General features: G+C 42.1%; 1 protein-coding gene across 5 annotated transcripts in view; it reads left to right on the top strand.

Moving 5' to 3' along the window:
* PHACTR1 (phosphatase and actin regulator 1) overlaps nt 1–27,365 on the top strand; it is a 310,398-nt gene that overhangs the window by 167,888 nt on the left and 115,145 nt on the right. For all 5 annotated transcript variants that reach the window (XM_052816285.1, XM_052816100.1, XM_052816445.1 and 2 more), the window contains one exon: nt 13,810–13,974. In XM_052816285.1, the coding sequence (XP_052672245.1) occupies nt 13,810–13,974 (165 nt within the window). The remainder of the gene's footprint in view (nt 1–13,809; nt 13,975–27,365) is intronic.

The raw sequence follows: 27,365 nt of genomic DNA, 5'->3' as shown, positions 1-27,365 counted from the left end.
TAGGGAAGGAGAGGAGGGATTACATCTTCTACCTTTTATGTCCCAAAATAAAGCTGAAGAAACACCACCAAGCCTGGGGCAAGTCATTAACTGCTCATGTGCATCTCTGTAGTGACTAACTCTCATCCTGTTAAACTGCCTGTAGTAAAAACTGCTGGCCACCAAGCAAGCCAGTTGTGTACCATTCCAGGCAAGGTGGTGCTGGCAATGGGAAGTTCACAGCCGGGCCTGCATGGGCTGTCACCCAGCAGAGCTCCGGGCTTACTTTGAAGAGCCCTGGAAGATGCCTTGTCCAAAATTGCAATGTAATTTACATTATTGACTGAAACTGTAGGAAAAATATAGGTAGTAAGCGAGGTCTTAGCTTCAGTAAATTAGATAATATGGGGGGAAAAGGCGTACACAAGATTGGGTCAAGCTTACGCAAGCAGATGTCTGAGTCCCTTGTTTTCCAGTGAGAACGCCTGTATCCCTACCAGAGAAACATTAGCCACCTTTTCTGGGAACTCTGTAGATCTGTGTCATTTATTTGAGGATTTTTAGGAACAAAAACAACAAAAATGATGGAATTGGTCACAATGGCTCAGCACCCTCCCATTTTTATTACACGGTGTTGACATAAGGACACTGATAAGAGGACATCTCAATTCTTCAGGTCTTTAGAGAGCAGATGGCTGGCCTGTTTCAGTCCTGTCTCTTCTCATTGACTTTTCTCCTTTTCAATGCTGTAACTCAGTTGTCATCTTTTGATAGCATCTTACCATCCTAGTCTCTATTCTGAGAACCGAGTTTAAAGTCTTGGGATATGTAAGCCTCTTAAATGCAAAGATCGGGGCAACACTAAACACATGATGAAAAATCAGTTCCTTGTGGGGAGTTCAAAAAAGCAGATAAAATGCCATCAAGTATGATGAAAGCAATACAGTGGTTTTCCTGTATTTAACAATAATGCTCTACTCTTAAGTATTTGTTGTCATCTTGAGTAGTGTGCCTAGTTTTGATTCTTCTGTATCGAGTTAGATACATCAGAAATATAATACGGAACTATTTGATAAACCATGAAAGGCCACAAGTTTTCCATGTGTAAAGGGGGGAGGCAATGCCTTAAAAAGGGGGCAAGATGTGGATGATGGCATAGATCACGAAGGCGCAGGTTCTCGTCTCACTCTGCTATTACCAGAACACCTCAAACCATCTGATACTGACCTGGCTGAACAACCTTGGCTTTCTGTGCCTTTTTTTGCATCATCCCTATGTCCTATTTTATGTTTTGATCCCTGCCCAGGTGGGCAGTTGGTTTCCATTTCTGTGTTTTGTCTTTTCTGAGTACTTCCCTTACTTGCTTAGAGATGTTTCTCTTAGAGGATGGTTTGCACAGCTGGCCTCTTTCTTTTTTGAAACTTGGGATTCTTTAGAAGAAAATGAGATATATGGAAGTACCTTACTTTACATCCATGATTGGAATTTTATTCATTAATATCATCACTGCCTGTCAGAGCTAAGCAGCAGAGAAATACTGTGTATGTAGTGAAGAGATCAGAAGACTCAGTATTCTGCCATGTGACATCTCTTCCTTTCTTCTTTTTGTTTGACTGTTTCTTTTCTTTTAGTTTGTAACCACTACTACTTATATCAGTTTGTGCTATTATAATACCTTCTGCCTCTGTTTAGAAATGAGAGTTCATATCATATCATATATCATATCATATCATTAAAAGCAGCAGAGTTCATTTATGGGCTCCTTGACTGATGAGCAAAACCTGTCCTTTGAGTATACTGTTGTATTTCTAACATTATCATTCATTGCTGCTACCTCAGCAAAAGAGGTAGACATTCTACATCAATTTTTGTACTGTAAGATTTTATTTCTTGATCCATTTCAGTAGCTGGTAGTAAATGTATAGCTATTCCTTTGTATCTCCCAAGATTGCCTTGTTGTGATCAGAGAATACTGAATTTGGCTTCCTGTTGTTATCACCTTATTCAGCTCCCAATTAGCCAGAACGTAATTTCAGAAGTACAGTGTAAGTGTATGTGGTACCACCTTGCTAACAGTCTGCCAGAATGTCTAAGATTAATTGGATATGTTTGTAGTCTGTTAAATCGATCACGCCAGGTCTCATGCATTTTCTCAAATCCATTAGCCAAAACCCAGCATCAGGGCACCAGGGCAATTGAAGGGCAGTACCAAAGCGTGCAGTGGTTAAGCCAGCTCTGGCTGGATGTTGCAATCACTTTTTTAGAAATTGGAGGGTACTGTGATGTTTGCCATTATCTAGATGGATGCAGCAAAGGTGCAAATGGGTGAAGTTGGGACATACTTGGAGGCCTTATTCTTCCTTTGTGACTTTGATTTGCACACTTCTCAGAAAATAATTATGTTCCTGCCATACCTATAAGCTGGAAAACTGCCCTCTTGCTGCTCTTCGGCTCTTGTGAAGTGACATGAATCTTCACTGGTCTGTTGCTTTTAGTCTCCTTGTCTCAGGAAGGATTGGGCAGAGAGGAATAAAGTCATGTTTGATCTTGTCACAGTCACCTTTCCCTGACTTTCCTGGCTTTGGGTCCAGCTTACTGAAGGTGAGGCAGATCTAGCAGAGCCTCTGCCTTTGGATGAGACTCTTAGATTCAAAAGAAGATGAGTTATTTCTGTCACTCTGAAAAACAATGAACATACGGTGTAATTTAAATCAAAGATAAAATCATTCGTTACAAAACCACCTGCTGTAGCTTCTTTGGAACCACTAGACATATCATTCCGGCTTGGTTATGCCCAGGCCGCCCTGTCTAAAAGATACCTTCAAAATCATAGTACCCATAAGCCATCATGATGTGCTGTTGAGGCAGATCTCATGGACAAGCACCGTTCCTCCACAAAGGAAAGGTCTGGATCCCAAGTGAGAAAAACCACATATAAGAGATGACCAGACCTGACTAACAGCCTCTGCAGATTTTCTCTGCATAGAGAGTGGAAATTTTGAAGGTTTGAAAATATGACTCAGGAATAAAAGCTAAACATTTCCCCAGCTACGCCCTGCTTCTCCCTGAAAAGTAAAACTGTGTCCAAAATGTCCAAAGAGAAGAGGAGGGCAGGTTTCTGCATATGTATATGCTTTATAGTGTGCTGATCGGGACATGGACCGGCGTGAGAGACACGCAGGCTCCAAGACCTTAGTTTGTGTAACTGAGATTACTAATGTGGGTTTGGCTTTCTGTGATTTATCTGACTCAAACACCGTTTTCCTTGTGAACTCAATGTGCTTGTGCTGTGCATGGAAATCCATGAGCCTAAAAGAAAATAGGGAGATCCTGTAGTTCCAGTGAACTGATGCTTCTTTCTCCTATTCATCTCAAGTTGGCAGAACAGCCAGTTCACTAAGCAGCAAGGCAGGCATCAGTTCACTAATACACTTTCTGGCATTGCATGGAGGCTCAAGAAAGATGCTTTTTGGCAGTATTTTTCTTTGGGGTTATTTTCATTTGTTTTTCTTTCCCTTAGCCTTCTTTGGACATTGGGCCTTGTGTGATAAATAAAAAATTAAAATTGCAAGCCTGTATGAAGATGGGTGGCAATTTTAGAATTCAGCTGCTCTGAGCTAGTACAGCTATTCGCTGTGTTTAGCAAACAAATGAAGGTGTTCTTTACCTGCTATGATTCATACATTTCAGATTTTTGCATTATTATTGCTTTTGTTGTATACCAGGCTCCCTTTTTATATGTTTGTGCAAGTACCTGCAAGCATATCTGGTTTGTTTCTTGTTTCCTCCCCTTGTAGCAAAATGCTTGCAAGACTTGTCATTCTGAGCACCATTACAAACCGTTTAAAGCTTGAGGTACTCAGCCAGATGTTGTGGTTCAGGCCAGTCTGACTTGCAAATTCAAACCAAATGCTGTTTAGGTGAACAGACTTGTGAAAATCAGGTTTGTGTGGCAAAGACTGCGGTTCAGTTGGAAGAGGGTGTGTGCAAGTTTGACATTTGACTTGACAGAAGGGGATCTGTGACACTTGTGGGAAGTTGTACAGAACTTTGCCCAAAAGAGATCAGTACTTAAAACTGAGAACATTGTTCCCCATAGGTTATATGGACAGAGGCAATTTGTATTGTCAAAAATGCTCAGAAAGGCTTATGTTGTCGTTGTGTTTTGGCTTTTTTTATCTGCTTGGTAGCAGAATCTTGGTAACATTGAGAGGCAACTTTCAGCATTTAGGGAAGTCAGATTTCATCAGTTTGTTGCTTTGTCCAGTGCCAGCAGTGAAAGGGTGAAAAAAGATTACTTTAATTGTAAGAAATATCACGTTTTGGTTGGGTTTTATCCTACTTCTGTATTGAAATGAAGCCTCATGCAGATGCCTATCACAGTTACCTTCAGAATGTTGCAAAATGAACTTTACTGCCAATTTCATGGTCAAGTGGCTCTGTGTAGGCACACCCATCACACTGGTGGGGCACTCGGCTGGCATTTGCAGCTCACAAGGTACCGCTGGTTCCTCTCAAACCCCACACAAAGGGGTCATTCCCAGCAATACAGAGGAAAGCCCTCATTAAGACTGTGCTGTAATGTCTTCTCTGTCAATTTCTTTTTCTGTAGGGCAATTTTAGCATGCTGGAAAGGTCCCTTTTACAGCGTTGGCCAATAAAGTCCTCTGACATCAGTAAGGAGGCACGTTTTAGCATGCAACTAGCATGTCTCAACCCCACATGAGAAGGACCACACATAATGCAGTTCATCTCCCTCGATGGTCCTGCTCATCTCATTAGTCACGAGCAAAGAGCAGAAGGCCATATTTTACCTTCATTTGCAAAGTTCTGATAGCCCTGAGGACAAAATACATCCCTAATTCCCAAGATGGTCGTCCAGTCACTAGATGGCTTGGGTAAGGTAATCCTACTCTTTGTGGCCTTTCCCATTCACTTTGGTATGGTCAGGATTTCATTCATTTCTCTCTGCTAACATTATTTCCTTGCATAAAGCTGCGGGAACTATTTCAGTAGCTTTTTCAATGATTGTGTTTTCTTGGTTCCCTGTAGTATTTTTTTCCCTTAGCTCTGATCTAAACTCTTTCTCGTTTTCTGAGCTATTTCTGGTTGCTGGACTTGGAATTATTCATGAACTTGAAGCTATGTGCACAGATCCTTCCTTTGACTGTAACATTTCTTCAGTAGATATACCAATTTGATTACCTGATGGGCTCCATCTGTTTTTTAAAGGCAGCAGCTTTTTTAAAACCAGAGGCTTTCCTCTAAATCTACTGAGCAAGAGCAATAGCCTGCAGAGCTCAGCAACCATGAGGCACCCTAGAACTTAATGCTAAAAAAAGAGGGTGAAAAAAAGTGAAATCATAGCTATGAAAACCACACAGAAATACTCTGTGTATTTTAGCCAGCAGCCTGCCATGCTTTATTCATGACTTTAAAGGAGTCATGGGTATTTTTCTCTCCTTCAGGTATTCATCTCTGAAACTCAAGCCTCTACCATAAGGTCCTAAACAGATACTTCACCATGGCTAAGGGTCTAAACTAACCATCATTTGAATCAACAAAGGAATTCCCATTATAATGACAATCAGCAAAGACTATAAGTAGCTGCACTTAGGTGCTCAGATCAGAAGTATTTAGTCCTTATTTTAAATTCCTGAGCATGAATACAGACTGTCTCCTTTCAGAGTCCAGTGAAACATAATTTTTTTGCTAGGCTGTTACTTTTTTTTTTTTAACTTATATTTATGCTCATTATAAATGTGCCATTTGGTATAATTACTCTTTTCCTCTTGGCCAACTTCCTATCATCTTCTTTAAAGAACAGAAATAGAAGTTTCTTTTTCCCAAGAGAAGCAATATAGAGTTTACAAGGGAATGGTTTGAACTTTCTAGCTCTTAAATGAGGTACTTTATTCCTTTTCTCCCAGCCATTAAAGTAATTAAAAACTTAATTTTTTTATCTTTATGATGATAGTGATGAGATGGTATGATTGTGTTTAGAGAGTTTAATGTTTGTAATGCCAGCTGTATCCCCTCCCAACTTCTTGTGCACCCCCAGCCTACGCGCTGGTGGGATGGGGTGAGAAGCAGAAAAGGCCCTGAGTCTGTGTAAGCACTGCTCAGCAGTAACGAAAACATCCCTGTGTTATCAACAGTGTTTTCAGCACAAATCCAAAACATAGCCCCATACAAGCTACTATGAAGAAAATCAACTCTATCTCAGCCAAAACCAGCACAACATGTATTGGAGGAGTTACTGGTGTTGCCAGTGGTTGGTGCCCACTTGTAAGGAGACGGTCACAAACGCCACTGCAACTGTTCTGCCTGGTAGCATTTCGTTAGTTGCACATAATGTTAGAGCCTTGAATTGCAGTAGTCCTGCGGGTATGGCTCGTGCTCAGCTTTCTCCTCTGAATTTTTTGGTGTTGTGAGATTTAATCTCCTTCTTCTAGGCTTGGCAAAATACCTTTTAAGGAGGTTTAGAGAGTTGTATTTTTCTAATGCTGTATGCTAGAGGACACAGATAGTTGTGAGTAGGCAGGTCAGTTCCATCTTATCGGCGGTTTGTTTTCAGTCTGAGAAGCTGGATGGGTTGAATATGGGTTCACCCAGCTCCCAACCAACACGTTTGCCCTTAGAGGCTGCTCCCTTCCAGGTTGCGCACAATGGGCTGGGGCTTTCCAAGAGCCTGTTTCTGTAATGGTAGCTTAGAAGGGCCAGGTTTGTTCAGCAGATGAGTTTTTAGTATGGTGATGTGATTGCAGTATGAGGAGGATGCCTTAGAGGCGACGCCCTAGATGGGAAATTCTGCTTGTAGCTGCCTTTTACACCAGAACAGGAGTTTTTTTATGGCAGTTCTTCACAGGCTGAAACATGGATCCCTGGTGCCTGGCCAGCTCTGCTAATGAGGCTCCATCTACCCATCCATCCTCTCCTGCTTTCTGGAGAGAGGACCTAGGAGACAGCACCTCACCTCTCTCATCTCTCCCCTCATGCCTTGGCTAGAAGATCCCCTACTAGAAGTGAAAGGGACAGTGAGAGGCAGTATCTTCGCTCCCCTTTATTCTCTTTTGTGCAGAACTGGACAGGATCAGGTGCTCAACAAATCACAGCTGTGACCAGCAGTTTCTTTCAATCCATGAGTGAAGCAGAAGGAGGTTTGGGTTATTATCCCAGGGTAAAGCACAGGAATAGTCTTGGGAGAAGGTTGGTTGTGCTGACAGATGAATGCCCTAACTATAAGGAGCTGTGCTTCCACTTACGCTTTCTTTCAGACCCAGTAGGTCTTGAATTCTTTAACACAGTTTTAGTAGGATAGATGGGGAGTGATCTCTCATCCATCATAGTATGAAGTGTGGTAGTGTTCCCAAGTAAAATGGGAGATGTGGGCTTGAGCTTTCTCAAGAGGAGGTTGAAAGTGACCCTGTGATTCTCCTGTCTCCCAGTAAGTGCTCTATGTGCTCTAACAGAAAAGTCCTTGCATCTCATCCTACTTCCTTTGCTTTCTTAGAAGCACAAACTGTGCATCTCCTCCCTGCTTGCTATTTAGGAAGGGTAAAATTTCACTTCCTTTCAAGCTGAAGTTTCTTACCAGAGCAATTCCTGGTACTTGTGGAATTGTCTTCCTATAGCCCCAAGAACAGTAGGATATCTGGTTTGCTTCTGCTGGCCCTGTTTTTTCTCTTGGCTTTTAGTTGTGCTCCACTTGTAGTGGCTTCTCTGAGTCCCGTTTTGGAGCTGCTGAGTCTCCACATAGTGCATGTTGTGCCCAGGACAAGACCCTGTGTGTTCTGTTCCAGTGTCTGAGCACCCAGAAGGGAGCAGCTGCAGTACTGTTTATCGGATTTAGTCTCAGATCTATATGTAATAAACGCTTCAGAGTTGGAAAACCCAGTGAGTAATAAGAGCAATAAGGGACACACAAAATAGCTGATATCAGTGAAATATAACAATCCTTATTTTCTATAATTGCAGGGTTTATAGGAAGAGATTATGTAGCTATTGATGACATAACCTGATAAAGTGCTTTTGTTGCAAGTAAAAATCTTGTGTACTATGTTATAATACAGAAAATATTTGGTGTTTTGAGAGATTTCATATCAATAAGGACATTTTTAGAGTGATGCATGCAGTGCAGTATAGTTTGCAGAGGTTAAAAAATGGCTTTCAGATTGCAATCAGCATGAATAATTAACGTTTTACGTCAAAATGTGGAGAAGTCGAAAGCAGGGTCCTAAAGGGATTGGAATTCCAAAGCTATTCTTTGCACTTCTGTACTGACACAAGAAATACATACACTGAGAAAGAGAGGTTGCAGCAAAGAGCAGAGCTGTACCACAGTCTGATGCCTGTGCTGAAAAGGGCAAGTGTGAAGGGTGAGAGATTCAGTTTACGGACACAATACAAAGTGCTACACACCTGGGGAGCAGCAATAATTGGCAGGGGTTTGGAAAATGTGAGTGCTGCTTAGCATGCAAAGGAAAGCTACTGACAGCCTCTTCATGGCTCATAAACCCACTATGCTAACCCAGTCAGTGCCATTGCAAATGCATACATCCAGTGGGAGCTGTTGTCAACTGAAGAGGTAATCATCCTCGTTTGGCAAGACTGCTTAGACTGCTGCATGCCATGCCTTGTCTTTCATTGGAAAACAGAGCTTTGAGAAGTTAGGAAAAGTTTAAATGGGCAATTCAAATAGTAAAGGCAGGGCTGATGAAAATTAATTCCAGGTGCAAAGGGAAATTAAAGGGAAATAACAGATGATAATAGAAGAGCAGAAAATGAACCATTTTCCTGAAAGAAAAACAAGGTGTTCTTTTAATTGAAAGTGTTCCCATTCAGGTAAAGAGAAGACATAAGTGCTCAGCAATTAGAGTAGTTGTTCAGGTTTCCTGTCATTTCCAAAAGACACATGGTGTGTCTACATCTTGTATTGAACAAAGCTGCTAGAATAAGGTCTGTGCAGTCTGAAGTGAAGGATACTCGGGGTGCAGAGCTCAAAAGAAACATTGCAACAGGAGTTTGTTGGAAACTAATCTGCAGACTAAAGGCTGGTTGGATGTGGATTAACAATAAGGAGTATTTTGTTGGGGGTTTTTATTTATGGAAAGTTATTGTCATTAAATAAAGTGGCACATTTAGTTAATTGCATCTTTAGGGCCAAGATCATTTTCAGCCTGTTACTACAGATTTGCGCAAATGTAACAGAAAGCACAATGTAGCCATTGGTGTTTCCTAGGAAGGCTTAAAATCTAACTTTGTGAAGTAAACTGCCTTTTAAGGTAATCATATGTCTGATTATGAACGAGTGTTAAGAAATGGTCTGAGAGAAAACCTAGTGTGATTACCGGTGAGGAAGGTAATATTAAAGGTCATGGATAGCATGGGTGGGCTTCAGCCTTCAGCAATGAAATTGCTCTGTGTACCCAAATGCGGTAAGGGTGGTTTTTTTTCTAAGATGGAAGCTAGGTACATTATATATCAGCAACCTTAAGAGATGCTGTGATTCCCAGACAGACATGGGAATGACAAAACTGGTTGTCATTCTCCAGGAAAACTTAAGTTATGTTGTCTTTGGGAGGGCCTTTGATCTGCCTGCTGTGCTTCTCGAATCCAAAAAATAGGTGACCCCTATGTTGTCTCTTACTGGACCTTCTGGAAATCAACACCCTACTGAAAGATGTGGGAGACTCATAAGAACATACAAAACAGGTCCGAGATGGCCTGGCCTTTTTTTTTTTCTCAGACTGGTAAATCGACTGTTTTGAAGAACTGCTTTTTGAACTGCTTTTCCTTGACTTTCTGATTTTGTCTATGTCTGTTGTCCATGCAGTACATTACAGCCCACAAACCTCAAAATGACTTTAACCAAGAAAAACCCCAAACCCAGGGTTAGCTTCAAAATGAAAAAAAAAGGGGGGATAAGAGAAGAAATTAGCTTTTAGACCTTCTAGTGTTTTTAAGTCTTTGTAGTATATTTCAATCATGTTTGTAAAATTCCTTTTACATCACTTAGATGCAAAATATTTTGGTTTGTGGTGCTTTTTCTTGTTAAAACCACACGTCTTGCTTAAGCCCTTCAGTCTATATGAACTTCAAATATCTTAAGGACGACAGTAAAATCTTGAGAGCTGTCTCACAGCCAAACAGCCTGTGAAAAGCTCTCAGGTTTAGTTTCCCCATTGCTATTCTGTGATGACAGCTCGGACAGCGGAAAGTGGGAGGGGAGTGCATTGCCCTCTTGACATAAGTGCAGATCCCAGCGTCTCTCTGGGCAAGATCTCTCAGATCCTGGAAAAAAGTCAGAACAAGTTTCCAAAAGCACCAGGTATCAGCAGCAACTGCGACCCATAAACATCACATTTGTGGCACCAGCCTCAAGATGAGACCTCAGCAGTGTGACTACAGGCACTAATGCACGTGGCAATTCCCTCAGTTCAGCAGACTGATCAAGCTGGGACTGCTTTCCTCTTTGAAGGAAAAAAAAAAAAAGTGCAAGGCCTGGGTTGGTTTCCATTTGTGCAAGTACCACCTTTTTTGGGAACAGCAAGGGTGTGAAACCAGCCTACGGAGCCTGCTGTCAGCAGTGGGTGTCGCAGCCCACAGCCAGTCAATAGTCATTAGGAGCCAAAAAGGCAGAGAAACCCGGCCAACTCAAGCGAAAGATGCAGCAGCAAAGAAGAGTGCAGAAATCTGGCGTTTACTTCTCGCATTGTGGTCTGCTTTTATTCTTGCTGTATTAAAACTGTCATGGCTTTATGCTAATGTGCTTCATTCCTAGCCAGTGATTATTATGCTTTGAATTAGCAGTGCTCTTGAGGGTATTTTTCATGGAAAAAAAAAAAAGAGGTAGTCCTTCTGAGAAATAGGAGCAAGAGGGGAAAAAGAGCTGTTACTTGCATTAGCTCGGAGCTATATGTGTTTGGAGAGGATGAAGGAGAAGGGCCATGTTCATGGCTGATGGAGAGCACAGCAGGACTCCCAGGGCACAGATCCGTGTGAGAGATGATACTGAAATTCAGGGAAGAGCAGTTAAAATATGGAAATAGTTTTGATGCTGTGTTTGGCTTTTAATGAACCCACCCTTTGGGTATATTCCTTTTGACTCCAGTGTTAGTTTTGCCTGACTGTGAATCCATACTCATTTACCCTGAATGGGAAAAGCTTCCCAGGGGCAGTGAAAGCACAGCTGGTGTGGGACAGGGGGGATGTATTTTATGAAAGGAGAGAATCTTTAAGGGATGTCAGTTCTCCGGGGAATGGCCTCAGCAGTACCAGTTAGGACCAGCTCTCAAAGAGAAGTTGCTGCAGCTCTGAGATTTAGTAACTAAGGCACCTGGGTAGCAGAAATGCTGGCTCAGTGATGGGGAAGAGGAGAGAGGGTGAGCAGCAAGAGGACTTTCGTTATGTTTCAGCTGTGGGTTTATGCAGCAGGAAGCCTAATTCAGCAGCAGTTGTGTGTCATTCCCAGTTTGCTCAATGGGCCACTTCTACACCCTGTATCCCCCAAGTAAGGCAGCAAAGACAATACCAGCCCATTACTTTTAGGAGCATCTCTAAAAAAATCACAGCAGTGGAACACTGTGATCTTACGTGTTTTAATTAGAGGCACCTTAAAAATGGAGGAGGGGGAAAAGGCATGGTCCCTTTGGATCTGCATATAGAAGGAGGTGGTCTGTACCCCGTGCTGGTCTTCAAAGCCCAGTAGGTTCCAGTGAAATCAAAGTATAAGGAAATTTCTGATTTCCTCTTCTTTTTACCCTCATGGTTTGTTCAGCATAACCAGGCAATATCCAGCCTCGATGCAGCATGTCCCAGCCCCTGCATGGGACAGAGTCTCGTAATGGGTTCTCTGGATATAAGAAGGTGTCTCTCTAGGCAGTTGGGCACGAAGAACTGGAACAGAATGAAATGCTTTGGCTGGATTACCTTTTTTTCCTCTGCTTTAAATGGAAAGAAGATGTTCTCAGCAATGTCAGGCTTTCTCTCCATTAACCCAAAGAATAGTTGTTTTTAACAATTTCCACTGAAACAGTTGGCCGCTCTGTATCTTGCGGGCTAGCTTTTTTTTTCTCCAGAAAGTTACAGGCAGCTGTATCTGGCAGTAATATTTTACAGGAAAAAGGATTGTGTTGCCAATGTTCAAAACAAACAAAAGAGCATTAACAAAATAACCAACCTTCTTGCACAAACCTGAGGGGCTCAAATAGTATTTCAGTTTGGAGTTCCGATAATGAAACCTCCTTTGTGTTAGAAATGAGTCTCTGGCTGTTCCCATGAAAACCAACCTAACTTTGGCACACTTAAAGCCTCGGAAAAATTTCCATTGAGACTCATAAGAATTTGCCAGCTAAAATCTCTCGTGATTCTGTCAGTGTGGAGTGGGTGTGTTCATCCCTTCACAGCGACGTTCTTGCTGAAGTTCCTGAGCCCGTGCTCATGGCTGAGGTTAATGCTTAATGTACTAGAGGTGAAATAGAAACACTGGGCTGCTGTCTTCATAGAGGGCGAGGTGATGATCTGTGTCCTCTCTTTATGAATCCAGACTGTGTGTGCAAACCACTCAAATCAGCTTTACTGGCAGTGTTGCATTACAACACAAGCCTGGCAAATCGTATCCCTTAAAAAAACAAAAGAAAACAAAAACCCCAACAAAAAACAACTTTAAAAAAAACCCACAAAACCCCCTCCTGTATGCTGACTGAATTACGCAGATGTTTTTTTTTTTAGGGAGAGAGAGTGCACGCTTCAGCCCAAGGCTGGGAGAGCTTACTGCAGCCCCAGCGTGGAGCTGTGGCATGGAGACACCCTCTCTCCTGGGCTACTGGTACCTTCCCCCTTTCAGTGTTTCCCTTTGTGGTCCTGGCTTACCTCTCTCTGTGCCTCTAATCATAGGGACGTTATTTCTCAAAACTATCAGCAAATGTGGGGGGGGACACGACACCATGCAATGTAACTGCGCCAAGTGACCACCCCCAGACTTCTCTTGCTGTCATCGGGGAGGAAGGGTAATTTCAACTCTTCAAATTTTTTTTTAAGTATTGAGACTATCATGATGTATTACAACGTAAAGGTTGTAGAAAGGTGAATTTTTTTAACAACAGAAGCTCAGTGAAAACCTGTAACCCCCACCACCTAGGGAATTGAGCCCTAAGTGTGGACTCTATTAAAATTCGCCAAGTCCCTGCGTTAAAAGTTAAGTATAAGAATTGGAAGGGAATGAGTGGGCAAAAAGGTGGGACTGGAAGGAACCTTCTGAATTTTTAAGCACCCTTTCTGTCACTAGGAAGTTTGTACTGCAGCCGCTTTTGTAACCCAGGCAGTTTTAATGGACACGGTAATGATACCAGAGGGTCATTATTTATCAGGGACCTTGCTCTTGATAAATATTAGTTCATGGAAATGTCTCTTTCCATTGCAAAAAAAGACTTGCAATCTTTCCTTTAAGCAGTATTGCATTACTTTGGGAGAGCTTTCTCTTCCCCAGTCTCTGTTATGCTTTCCCAGGAATGGCTGGTGGATGGACTGCCAGCTGTCTAGAGAGATGCAGAACAATTTGTTAAAGATTGTAACTTTGCTATTGTAATAATCCATATTCCTGTTGAATCTGATTGTTAATACTGATTTTTAAAGTAGATTATGGATTCCACTGAAAGGACAGCAAATAATGTTAAAATAATGACTACATTTTTTCCCCCTTTTTACTGTTCTCTGTAACCATGGAAAATTTTGACCATCTGTGTGGTTCTCTGATAATTTATTAAAACATTTATTTCACTTCCCCCCCCCCCCCCCTTTTTTTTTTTCTTTTTCATGCTGAAACCACAGCTGAGGAAGTGGAAAGACTGGCTGCAATGCGTTCAGATTCTTTAGTACCTGGGACTCACACGCCTCCAATCAGAAGAAGAAGCAAATTTGCTACTCTCGGAAGGCTTTTTAAGCCATGGAAATGGAGGAAGAAGAAGAGTGAAAAATTTAAGCATACTTCAGCAGGTAATAGTTGTGGTCTGGTTGGTTTGTTAATCTGGAACTGTTTGCTCAACAAGGCTAAAGATTTGTAGTGCAGCCCCAATTTATACATGTTTTTAAGGTAGCTGAAGCTTGGCTTGGAGAGATTTCTCAGATTCTAAGAGATCTTTAACTTCATTACCAGCTTTTTCTTTTAAAAAATCCCAAACATGTTGGGTGCACTACAATTAAAGCAGCAGCTTGCCAAAGCTGTATATTCGGGTTCTGCCGCTAGAGCTAGAGGGTAACCCAGAAGAAATCTTGTTACGTTGATTTAGCAGACTATGGGTAAAGGAAATGGCAGTATGAAAAGACAATGCTAGTGGAGGGTTTAGCCCCATTCAAGCTCCTGTAAGTGCTAATAGAGGAGCGAGAAAAATACATGACAAAGAAGTTGACATTGTATTGAATAACTTGCATAACCATAAATTATTTGTTCCATTGAGCAGGAAAGATGTGTCACTTGTTTTCGAGAAAAACAAATCTCTCTTCCTGCCACGCCCCTCCTTCTGCCACAGTTGTCAAACACTCCTGGTTTAAGATTCTTTTTAATTAAAAAATAAGTATGGAAAACTACAAAAATGTGTTTTTATATTGTAAATTGGTCTGAGCAAGAATCCCAGATCCAGGCCTTGTTGCACGTGGTGGAAGTTTGTACCTGGCATGTTTGTTTTCAAGCTCTGTGATCTATTTAGAAGGTTTATTTTCTTTGTTCTTCCATGATGACTAATAATTAGTATATGTGGTTTTACAAGTCTTGAGCCTGGATTGTCTGTGAGAAAACATGAATTTTCTTCTGATTTCTTATTGTTCTCACTAGAATTAGAAAGAAAGCAGTGAGGATCTTGCTCCTTTAAGTGCCAGAAGAGACTTGAGTTACAGCCCAGTTGCTCTCTGACCTGTTTATTGCACAGTGGAAGCTTTCAGGCAGGACTTGACTGTACCTTCTGGCACCCCAAAGCCTGTACTCCTGAAAATGGCCCATAATTGTCTGAGAAGTCTCATTTAGTTAAGTGTGAATTCTTGCACAAGGTTAAATGCAGAATAAGAGTTTTCAGGGTTCATACCTGAAGGTTCTCTTTACTTTGTGCTGTTTAAGCTGCTCTCTGATTCGTCAGGCAAAGACTAATGAACTGGAATAGATGGCTGTATTACTCTGAGTGACGATCGTATTTTTTGACTTGACAGCTGAGAAGCTATTGTCACTGAAAATTACATGTTTCTGCAAAACAAAAGGCTTGTCTTTCATGTTCCGTATCAGTCATAACCATAGTACAGTGTAGCAGGATTTCTGTGATAACTGTATAGCTCTTAGCGATACGTGGGCGCTGTGGTGACAGCTACTTTGAAGTTAGTTCCAGCATGCCGGGTTAGTTGGTTACAACTCGGAAGATAACCATGACGGTTCAGGACATACCATGGGTTGCAAAAGCCTGCCTAGTATTTATTTGTATGGTTTATCCAGCTCCAGGAGCTGGGGCTGAGCTGCATCCTGCTGTGGTTAGACTGATTAGTTTGAAGCTGGCTTGAATATGCCTGTATAGTCTGCTCTAGGCATTACAAGCAGCGTTACGTAGAGTTGCCCCGTTTACCAAAACATTTGGAAAGTACACAGTGATTAAAACCAGAGTAAAAAAATGTATTTCCTCTTCTCAGAGGAATAGGAAGCCTTACCAGACATGCCAGCATATCTCCTCCCCTAGTAAGAGGGACTTCAGTGTCTGAAAAACTAATTTAAAAGCTGTGTCTCCAGGTTGCAGGAATGTTTGTTGATTGCAGTACTGGGTTTGATCTCAGTTGAATCCAAACCCTTCCTTTTTTAAAAAAAAAAATTCATTTCTAGTAAGCTAACAGTATCCAGCAGCTGCTCTGCAAAATTGGTATTCCTGTCAGCTCCCCTGCTACTAACTGCAGCAAAATTGACAAGGATGTCAAATTTGCTGAGCACCCTGCAGGAGGTGGGGGGAGAGATTTACTTCTGGACTGTATGAGAGCTGGGAACCCCACAGTTTCCATCACCCCTGACCCTGGGGAACAGGAACCCACCAGGATCCTACCAGACCCCCCCAGCAATTCAGCAGCATTGGTTGAACCTAGGATGTATAATACAAAAGACTTTACAGGCAGAAAACTAGCATTTTTCTGCCAGCATTTCCATGACCTCTCGTCTAATACCTCTGATCTCGCTGAGAAAATATATTTAATTTTTATAATAAATCAAAGGACAAGCTTATGAGATGGCATAATGAGAGCCAGCATGAAACTTCGTATTACAGGCTTATTTTCTTCTAGTGCACTGATAAATGTGAAGCTTGGAAAAAAAAAAAATTCCCATTAGTGTCCTACAGGCATGCACCCAAGCTTTCCCACCTGCATAGAACATCAGTAATTATCAAAAAATAAATACTAATACAAGTATTTTATTAGGCTCTTATTTGCTGCAACAATAGATTCAATTATTTTTAATGTCAAAAGTGGTAAGGGTCAAAACACATGACCTTATCTGTTGAAACTTCCTTTGAAATTAATGGGAGTTTTTTCTGGGAGAGGACTGGAAGAAAGAGAGAGGCAGGCTGATATTTAAGGTTGAAAGGTTGCCGCCTTCTTGAGATTTCCAAGTGCTAACATTTTGTATCCATATCTTTATCAGACTAAAAGCTCTGATTATTTATTCAGAGGCGAATGCTTTAAAATATAGTTCAGTGGTCAGTGGGCAAAATAACCTTTTAGGTAATAAGAAAAGTTATTTTCTGACACCTGGTAATTGCATAAGATAGAAAATCCACAATTTGATTGATGGAGGACCTTAACGTTATGCTTATTATATATGGTTCCTTTCAGCACATCAATACTTACATCATGATGTTTGAGCGTAACAAGTCCCCCATCCTCTGTCTTCATTATTGTATTGCCACTGACAAGCAGAAGGTTAAAAGGACGCATGTGTTTCATATACTTTATATGTTTATAGGTTATGTTGGTTTTGATATCTCTGTAGCAGCTATGCAGAAATGTTCAAAGTCTGACATTGCCTTGGTGCTGACTTAGTCATGAAGGTGAAACTCATGGGTTTTGATGCAGACATCTAATGCTTTTGCCTTGCAGTTGGTCTGTCTGTGAGCATCATCATTAGGTATTTTGTAGAGCAGCCAGAGCAGGCAGAAAAGATCATGCTATGGGGTGGTCTGTTGCTGCAGATGGTAAGCGCCAGATGAGCCCGCATGTGGGGTTTGATTTGAGCAACCTCTTCTGCTGGAAGGTGGAGTATTAAGGAGGTTGTTCAGGACATGAGTGGCAGATGAGTTCCGTCTATGGACAGGCTCAATCTCAGAGCAAATGGCAAGGGAGATTATACTGTGTGAGGGACGCCAGTGTACCACAGCAGGGCCAGAAACAAGTTAATTCTCACAGTAATCCTCCTCTTGGACAGAAGTGAAGCTCCCCCCAGCACAGAGCGTTTTTCAATGTCAGGATTGCAAATCATTTTACCACAGAAGGTCCTAATGAAGGTTCTTCGATGGGCGCTGAATCTCCCACAATACAATATAAACACTCCTGACAGTGAAGTTTTATATATAGGGAGTTAGACAAAGAAATTAAACTTGGCCACAATGTTATTCCTGCTACAGTCAAAAGTGTGGTGTATTTTTTTTAACTCGCCTAAAATTTCATCTTGCACAGAAAGTGTGGAAACCTTTATTACCATGGAGGGCTGAGGGCCCTTCACGGCAATGAGCAGTATGATAAAGCTGATAACTCTAGCTTTGGGAGCACAGACAAACTTCTAAATGGTAAGATTATATCAGTTGATGGGACAGTTTCTTGAAACTGTTAAGGAGCACTCTCACTTATGGCAGAAGAAGCTAGGAAGAAACAGTTCTTTGCCTGAGCACGTTTCCTTGGCTGGATGCAGCTGGGATGGCTCCAGCAGACTGTGCAAGGTTTTTAAAGCCATACTGGGCGCTCTGGGAATCAGCAAAGCAGACAGCAAGAGAGAAAGCTGTCTGTCTCCTCAGCCAGACCTTTGTCATTGTTTTTAATACCTTGATCTTGTTCTGCTCGCCTTGATGTGAATTTGAAAACAGTTCCTAGATGTGCTGCTGTTTTATTGCAGTGTTGTACATGTGCTGGTGAAATGTCATGTGCTGGTGAAATGTCATTTCCTGGTGATGTTTTGGAGAAGGAAGTGCTTCTGAAATAAAGAAGCCTGAGGGAAGATAGGTTCTGGGCTTACTTGAAATATTATTGAAGTTTTTTGTCACTGTATTCTTTGTCGTGGTTTAAGCCCAGCCAGCAACAAAGCACCATGAGGCCACTCGCTGACTCCTCCCCGCTCTGGTGGGATGAGGAGGAGAAAATATAATGAAAAGCTTGTGGGTCAAGACAAGGACAGGGAGGGATCACTCACCAGTTATGGTCACAGCCAAAACACAGACTCAATTTGGGGAAAAAACAAAATCAATTTAATTTGTTACCAGTCAAATTGAAACAGGATAATGGAAAGTAAAACAAAACCTTAGAACACCTTCCCCCCACCCCTCCCTCCTTTCCGGTTCAACTCCACTCCTGATTTTCTCCACCTCCTCCCCCCAGTGGCGCAGGGTGACAGGGAATGGCGGTTGGGGTCAGTTTGTCACTCGTTGTCTCTGCCGCTCCTTCCTCCTCAGGGGCAGGACTCCTCACTCTTCCCCTGCTCCACCGTGGGGTCCCTCCCACGGGAGACAGTCCTCCATGAACTTCTCCAACGTGAGTCCTTCCCACAGGCTGCAGTTCTTCACGAACTGCTCCAGCGTGGGTCCCTCCCACGGGGTGCAGACCTTCAGTCACAGACTGCTCCAGCGCGGGCTTTCCCATGGAGTCCCGGCCATCTTGGGGGGCACCCACCTGCTCCGGCGTGGGCTCTTCTCTCCCCGGGCTGCAGGTGGGCATCTGCTCCCCCGCTCCCCTCCGTGGGCTGGAGTGGGGGGGGACAGCCTGCCGCCTCACCGCGGGCTGCGGGGGCAGCCCCTCCTCCCCCGCTCCTCCTCCCCTCCTTCCTCGCTGACCTCGGTGTCTGCAGAGGGGTTCCTCTCACATCCCACTCCCCCCACTCACTGCAGGTTCCCCTTCTGAAATCTGGTCTCCCAGAGGCACTACCGCCATCACTAATAATGGGCTCGGCCTTGGAAGGGGCGGGCCCAGCCTGGGGCCAGGGAAGCTTCTAGCAGCTTCTCACAGGAGCTGCCCCTGCGACCCCTCCCCCGCTACCAGAACCCCGCCACACAAACCCGTAACGTTCATCAAGAGCCAACTGCTTGCAACCTTTCAGAAAAAAGTACTTCAGCTGCTTGCACGAGTCTGAATAGGGAAAAATGTCTTGTTTTGCTATTTCATGTTTCTGGTGACCTTCATTTTAAAGAATTGGTGCGTCCATCTTCCGCCATCCTGCTCCCCGAGTTGCAGTGCTCAGGCAGAGGGGAGGAGGAACCATGTAACTGGTACTTGGAGGAAACTGGTTGGAATGAAAAGAGGAAAGCAGGAGATGGTGAGAAATTAAGACGAGCTGTGGAGAAAATTCAGCTGTAAGTAGGAGAGACAAGGGATTCAGCAATGTTTGGGCACCCTGTACAATGAGCAGAGAAAGTCCAGTGTCAGAAGAAAGCTCCACAGCAGCTCTGTTGCCAAGTAGACAGTTGTCTGAGGCAATCGGTAATACTAAAGAGAGAAAAGGAAATCTGTTGAACTCAGCCTTTCCTCCTAGGTACTTTGAAACCTCCCTTCATTTTTGTCCCAGATCCCCCTCCTAGAAATACTTACAACTGCCACGGGGCAGTGAGGATGGCTCAATCCTCCGGTGCCACAGCTCCCATCCTCAAAACCTGTGGGTGAGCTAGCAAGCCGTGTCCTGTTCTGTGGCCAAAGAAAGATGTGACAGTGACTTCCTAGCCTCATGCTTGGGGTGCCCTCCTGAGAAGAGGGAAAGACGTGCTCCTGCTTCATTTAAAGCTTCATTTGCTTAGCGTAAAATTGTAGAGGTTGGTGTTCAGGTACCCATCTCAAGGTGTAGGACTGGGGAGTTTGAAGGGATAAAGACTGGGGCTGAACAAATTAGACTGGGCTATCAGAAGAGCCAAGAGGCAAATCAGTGTGAGCCAGGCATCATCAGTTGGGTTGGGAAAGGTTGGCTTGCAGGACTAGGACTTGCAGGGCAGGTTCATGGCTTGATCTGCTGCCCAAGGGCCTTAGGACTCTTAATAGTTGTCTGTAAAGAGGGTGACAATCTTGGTAGCAGCTACTCTGTTAAACTGGAATAGCTGAGGTCTGCGTGCTGGATCTAAAGATCAAAGCCCAATAGTGTAGACAGTGCCACAAAAGGGAGCAGCTGGGTTTTTTCAGTTTGCTTTTTAGGGAGGGTATCCATGCTCTTCCATTAACTCTTACCCCTACTCAAGCCACTTAAAGAAAATCAAGCGTGCCAAAACAAAATCCACTCATGCAACCTTTAGCTGACCCACTCCCAGAATCTGCATTAAAACAGCCATTCATTTTATGTTCAAATGCTGTTTTTTTTCACTTGCGAAGCCTCGGCGCTTCAGTTTTTCCAACCAGAGTTTTTTAAAAAGTGCTCTATAAAAATTCACATGTTAATGTGTTTATATAAGTTAAGTCTCCCAGTCAGGAGAGGAATTGTTTAAATTTGGCAACGCTTACAGGGAAGGACTTTCAATGTTTCTGATGAATAACAAGAAGAAAACAAAATGTGGTAAATCTGTGCAATTAGAGGAACTGCTATTCATAAACCATACCCAGATCATTTTATTCGTACTGCCGATTATTTCTAACTACAATAGGTAAATATTTTGAACTTTGCTTTCCAGAATATTCCAATCGGTATCAGTAGAAATTCAACAATGTGTTGCTAGTGCTGCTCTTAAACCTTCCTACTCCCTTCCGCTTTGTCAGTGATTGCCTCTCATGTTTTCTCATGTAAAACTGTCAGGCTGTTAAACTAGTTGTGCTATTTGGGTGAGACCTTTGCCCTGGGAAGCGAAGGAGAAGCGCAGCCTGCAGACATGCCTGCCCTCACCTCTGTCTGCACTTTTGGGGAGGTGGTCTAGGGGGGAGAGATTTTAGGTGGTTTAACCAAGTTACTGAAATCTATCTGCAAAGGTCCTATTTTCAGTCTGTACTTTGAAAGCAGTGGTTTTGTTTGGATCATTGGCTAGCAAGGATAACTGTGTCTTAAAACAGTTTATGGTCCCATTCTGTTCTCCTGAATTTTATTTAATAACTACTGTGATCCCATGTGAAAGGTATTAATATTTCAGTTACAATTCCTCTTATACTTTCAGGCCAGACTATCTCCAGGTTTAGGTATGGAGAACTGAGGTGATTAAGGTTTTTCTTCCTTCACCCCCTTATTCTGATACCTTGGAAATGTAATTCTGAATCAGCACTGAGAAAGACAGCAGGGTCTCCCTTGCAGTGTAGCTGGGTCTGAAGTTACCCTGAAGCCTGAAATACCCAAAGTCCTGTTAATAAGACTGTGTAAAACCCCCAATGGCCCTTTTGATGTGAGACGATGAGCAGGCAATATGAATGCTGGTCCCAGCCAGGTATTTTTGCTGTGCTGGAGCAGCTCATAGGGCCTTAACGCTGCTGAAAATCACTGATCATTTCCAGGATTTTGGGAGAAGAGAGAGAAATGGCACTGATGTAGAACTTAGTCCAGACTTCCAAAAAGGAGCTCCAGTTTTGTTAATACCCAGCAATACAACCATGTTTCAGAGTTACTAAGTGCTGCTTTGTTCACTGTTTTGTGTATTTTTTTGATGGAGGTGCAAACTGTCATTCTCTGAAGGAAAAAGCCATTTTGCAGGAACTTGGGCTGTTTACGAATGCACATTGACTTAGGCAAATATTTTTATCTGAAGGAAATTCCAGAAAGTAAGTATATTATATTTCAGTGTTTTCTACATGAATCTTAGAAGAGTTTTTATTCAAATTTACATTTCTGTTTCAAATTTGAACTAGATATTAACAAGTATAGGTAAAAATTTGAATTCCGAATATAAAATGACCTGACAGACAGGAAAACATTTGTGTTTTAAGTCTGCTGAAATATTACATTGCTTGAGCTCAAGGACTGAATAAAAAATTAAAATTATTTTTCAGTTTTATTTTTGCACACTTGATGTATTCTTAATTTTCAAATTAAAAAAAAAAAATTCTAGGTCTAAATGCAGATTGCCCATAGCTTCTCTTTGCATGCAGTAGCATTTTCTTAATGTCTTCTGAGAAGCTGGCCAGAAGTTGCACCAGAATTCATGCAAAACTATAGGCAACTTTTAAAAAATTTGACCTTTTGCCTTTCTATAGAGGGAGCAAAACTAGCCTGTGTATCTGCTTACTGCTGTGGAACCAAAGATCCACAGAGATTTTTAAAGCCAGTGCTCATTTTCAACCGTGCAATTAGATAAACAGCCCAAAGCTTATGGTGGCAGAAGGCACTTCATAGCAAGGGAAAGCAGTGGGTGGTTTGCTTCTTTATTGCTGGAACTATAAATTATCAGTGTTTTTAGATTTGTCATTTTAAGCAGATTAACAGAATTCAAATGCGTTCGGAAGGTGCAGATCTGATTTGTACACAGAAGGCAGTTAAAGCAGTTGTCTATTTTTATACTTGAATTGTCAAGTGGAAGCTCCTGGTTCAAAAATGGGGTGTATAATCACTCCCCTGGAAGCGTGTATTCTACTACAGAGCAGCATCACTATGTCTTCCTGAGATCTGCTGCAGAACATTTCCAGGTTTAAGAAGTGGACTTTGCTTAGCTGGACTGAAAAATGCGTTTTGGGATTGTTCTAGCCCTGTGCCAGCTCTAATGGAATGTGTGAGACAGGGCCCTTAAATGTGGCCCTTCTTACAGGAAAGGGATGTTTAATGAGGCTGTTTGGTTTTATGCTAATTACATTTCCAGCTGCTGTGAAGATTATATGAGGCCGCCCAAACTGTAATGCTGCAACGTAATTCTATAACAATGCATTCCTGTTAAAATAATATATTAATACAATTAAGCCATTAGAGACTTTACAGCAAATTTTGAGGATTGAAAAATAGATTCTGTTAATAGCGTAAGCTTCTGCATGGTATAGGGATTAGAGAATGACATTTGTTGGAGATGTTTTAAGAAGTGTTTTACCAACGAATCAGCAATAATGGAATATCTGGTTGAGGGGAGAGAGAATGAGCGTGTTTGGAAGAAGATCATTCTTGCATAAAAAATTGTTGTATATTCCTCGGCTGCTATTGCTGTGACTCATGAATGTACAGTCTTCATCAGACGGGGTCCTTACAGATTATTTTAGAATGCTTTCATTTAACAACAAATGCGTTGAAGCTGCTTTTTATTTTTAGATTGCATTTGAAGCATAGAAATTAATTAGTATTTCTCAGACTGTTGGCTTTTGTTCTTCAGGTTTTCACTGCCCTTTTTAAACATGCGGGGGAAGTAGCAACATTTCACAGTGACATGGAGCCATGAGGCATCTGGTCTGTGATGAGAACAAAGACTGAGCGATAGTGGGCAGCTGTAGTGCCAGGTTATCCCAGTAACCTGAAAAAGCTGCAGGTCCTTTCTGGCAGGATGCTGGCTGGTCGCAGGATCCTGCTTTTAAGCAACTCATGCCCTGGGTCATGTTTTTTATTTCATCAAAGCAACAGCCATTGAATATTGCCATGTGAATTTGTCATCAGTCAGGAATCTATGTTGTGCAGGTGCATGTCTTGAGACTTGGCCAAGTCCACCAGTGGCACTGCAGAGGCTGGGTGCTTCAGCGGGGGAAATCTGCTCAGTGACTCCACCAGTTCCCCTGCACTTTGGTCAGAGGTGAGCGTGGTCCTCTCGTGCCCGGAACAGCGGAGGGGAAAACCTCCCCTGCCTTTCAGAGGCTGCTGCTGGGTAGTTTCTGAAAGGGAAATTTGTTGGATGTCTTCACTTAGAAGCAGTGTTGAGGAAGTCTTATTCCTAGAATACTGTTTTGCTCTCGCTCGGTGTTTCCCGTGGAGGGGAAATGAAGCAGGAATCCCCGAGGCCAGCATGGCGATACCTCGAGTGAGCCCTACTGTGTCAGTGACCTGATTGACATCTGACCCATGTTGTGATTGGGAAATAGATTGGTATGGTAATGTGAACATGCAGCCCAATGACTCTAATCTGATGGGATTTTTTAATCACAGTAGCTGCCCTTTATTTCCATGTCTGTGAACTGCATTAAAAAGGCACATACATCTAGATGTATAGAGTATTGGCAGCAGGGCTGAGAATCCCAGGTCCACAGGGATCTGAAACACAGATGGCAGTCACCCAGACAAAACCATTAACTTCATGAGCTCTTTCCAGGGCTGCTGGGGGTAATATATTGAGGAATAATAAATAGTTGCTAGAAGGAGAAACTGAATTGCCCTGTGTACAGAGGTTTAATAGGAAAAATCAGATTATGAATTGGGAATCAAAGATAGCTTGATGAAGAACAGTTTCTTAGAAATCTTGGTCTAAGTCTTGTTTATACTACAGCTTGTTTATACATTGTAACTTGAATTATTTAAACCATAAATTTGAAACAGATTAGTTATATCACCATAAACCCTTGGGTGGATGTTTATTCAGTTTATAAACTCAATCATTTTATTTTAATCCATTAAGGCCAATTCAGTTCTGAATTAAAATGTCCATGCAAGTGTTTAATGTGGCATAGGTGATCATCCTTGAATTGCTTAATTCAGATTGCTTTTCCTGAGCACCCATGTAAGTAGCCACAGTAGCTAGTGTGCAGGAGAGAGTCAATCAGATAACTACCTGAGCTGCCACAAGAGATGGGATCTAGAGGCTCTGTTCAGTGAGAGCTACATCTGGTTACTTGGACTGACCCAAGGGACTAGGCAAAAGAAGTCCAAGGTAGTGATTAGAGCATTTAATGAAGAGAGGAAGCTGTTGTGCTCTCTTCCAAATTCTGCTGCTAACCCATCCCACTCTTGTTAAAATGATGCCTATAGATTATTACACTCCCAAGTATTGCAGGACTTAATTGCAATTTCACTAGGTTTCCTCTTTTCTTTTTGTAAATCTGTCTGTAGGGTTTCTTCAGAACTCCAGCTCACTAAGTCAAGTCATTCAGAGAGAATCTTGGATTCCAGTAATAAAAAGGATTATTAAAAATCCCATGTGACTGTAGAAGAAAGTCTTGGAAAGCAAAAGCATGGAAAAAAAATCTCAAATACTTGTTAGAAATTAAACTCACTATTTTGAAGGAACTTACAGATTTGCTGAATATTTATAATTTGCTTTATTGATACCAATTACATTTTCAGAGCAATGTTTCAGTTCCATAGTATGGTGCCTGTATAAAGATGGGAGTAGTTAAAAATAAGACTTATTTTGGTTTCCGTTTATTTGTATAGGCTGAAGATATACTATCTGTTGTTAACTGCATCCGAGTTGTTTATTAACTACAGGATGTCCTACACTTTTAGATAAAGGTAGTGGTAGAATAGATCCATGATGCTGAACATCACTCACTATTCCTTTTGTTCTTGCTGGAGTAGCAGGTATATGTTTCTAGGCTGAAAAATGGAGTATCTCAGTCTCTTATTTTACAGCTGAATATGTGGATGTAGATTTTTGAAGGAACAGACCTTAGTGCCTCTTAAAAAGGTTTTAATTTGATAATTAACACTCTTGGTCCTTTATATCTTCAGACCTCTATATGCATCTCTCCAAGTTAATCAGGCAATCACAATTCTGTTTATCAAAACAGGCAGTAAAAATCATCCTTTTGCTGTAGTGAATCACACTTTTTCAACTTAGCCAACAGCATTATTTGCCTATTTTAAAAGAGAAGTTATTAGGGAATTTTTGTTTGCTACTAGCTACCTCTTGAGTCTGAAAACACCGATCCCTCACCTCCCGATGTTTTGCAGGAAGCTCATGGTCTCCATGTGCTCTTCATTAATTCCTTAGTTAAAAGTAGCATGGGGCTGACAGCTGAATGTGCATAGATAAGCAGTACTCTGAGGAAGGTCCAAAGAGTGCCCAGATATGCTTCTGCCTGAAGGCGATGACATGTATTTGTGCTGAAAATGGTTGACAATGGGTTTGATTTTCTTCCTGCTGAAGCTGTTGAATTCTCCCCTTGTCGTCACTGGGCACAGGGTGCCTGGCAGGCAGTTGCTGAATAGCAAAAGCCGTTGCTCATACGAACAGGAAACGAAGAGATTCTGCCAGCTGCACAATCTCCCTTCTGAGGTGCTTTGTGCCCAAAAGACGACCATGGGACTCAGTGGGTGCACAGCTCTTTGCAGTAGTAAGCAATGTGTCTGCAGGCCAAAATGTTTCCAGGATGTGCATGTGTACTCAAAATGCACCCTTGCAGCCTTTTATATTTAAGCTCTGCCTCAAGACACTTTGAAGCCCATGAATTTTCTATCACCATCGTCAAGAATCAATACTGCATTTACACTTCTGTGCTGGCACTTACATTTTCAAAACTGTACATGTATCTCTAATAGCCTGTGTGTTTCATGGACCTGATCGAAAGCCCCATAAAAATGATCGTTGGATTCTCTGTGGTTTTCATGGGTATAGGATCAAGCCTGTATTAACCAGTCATAGTAGCATTCCTCCCAATTTTGTATCTAATGAGAAAATATGCTATAGGTAGATTAAACATCAGTTAAAAAAAGATGTAGTTGGCTGTGAGTGAAATAGTCAGATAGCGTTTGAACTAAAGTTTAGATATGCCTAAGTCATGGTGTTTTTTCTCACTAGCTAGCAGCTTCTTGTATATCATCTCCTGTGGAGGAATTTAGTTTATAGTTGTGGGGAAAAACAACTCAATAATTCCATGAGCAACAGAACTTATGAAACCAAATTTTGTATGGGTTCCTTCTTCCTGGATCTTTTTCTGTTTAATCATGAGCCTGGGAATGGCAATTTGAATCAGTTTTCTCTAACCAGCCTCCCAGTTTCTCTGAACTTTAGAAACATAACAAATTTATGGTCTTTTGTCCTGCCACCAAAGTTGGCTGAAGCTGGAAACAGGTAGTGAAGTTGTCAGCTAGGGCAGAGAAAGACAAGAAAGCCACTACTGCTGCTAGAAATACGCAGGAAGGGATGGGAGAAAACAGGCATTGGCTGGCTGGTACAGGAAAGGATACCTTGGCTGTTCTGGTTTTAGACTGGGTGATGAGTTTCAAACAGTGGCAACACACCTGGCATCCTTTTACAACAGCTGTGAGGAAGAGCACAAAATCAGTCAAGATCTAAGATTCTGAAATCTACAAATACATGACATTTTGCAATATTTGACCTGAATAGCAGGTCACAAACCTCAGTATTTAC

The sequence above is a fragment of the Harpia harpyja genome, chromosome 1 (assembly GCF_026419915.1).
Source record: "Harpia harpyja isolate bHarHar1 chromosome 1, bHarHar1 primary haplotype, whole genome shotgun sequence".
NCBI lineage: Eukaryota > Metazoa > Chordata > Aves > Accipitriformes > Accipitridae > Harpia > Harpia harpyja.
Note: the sequence above shows the minus strand (reverse complement) of the source record. Positions and strands in the feature narration are given on the sequence as shown.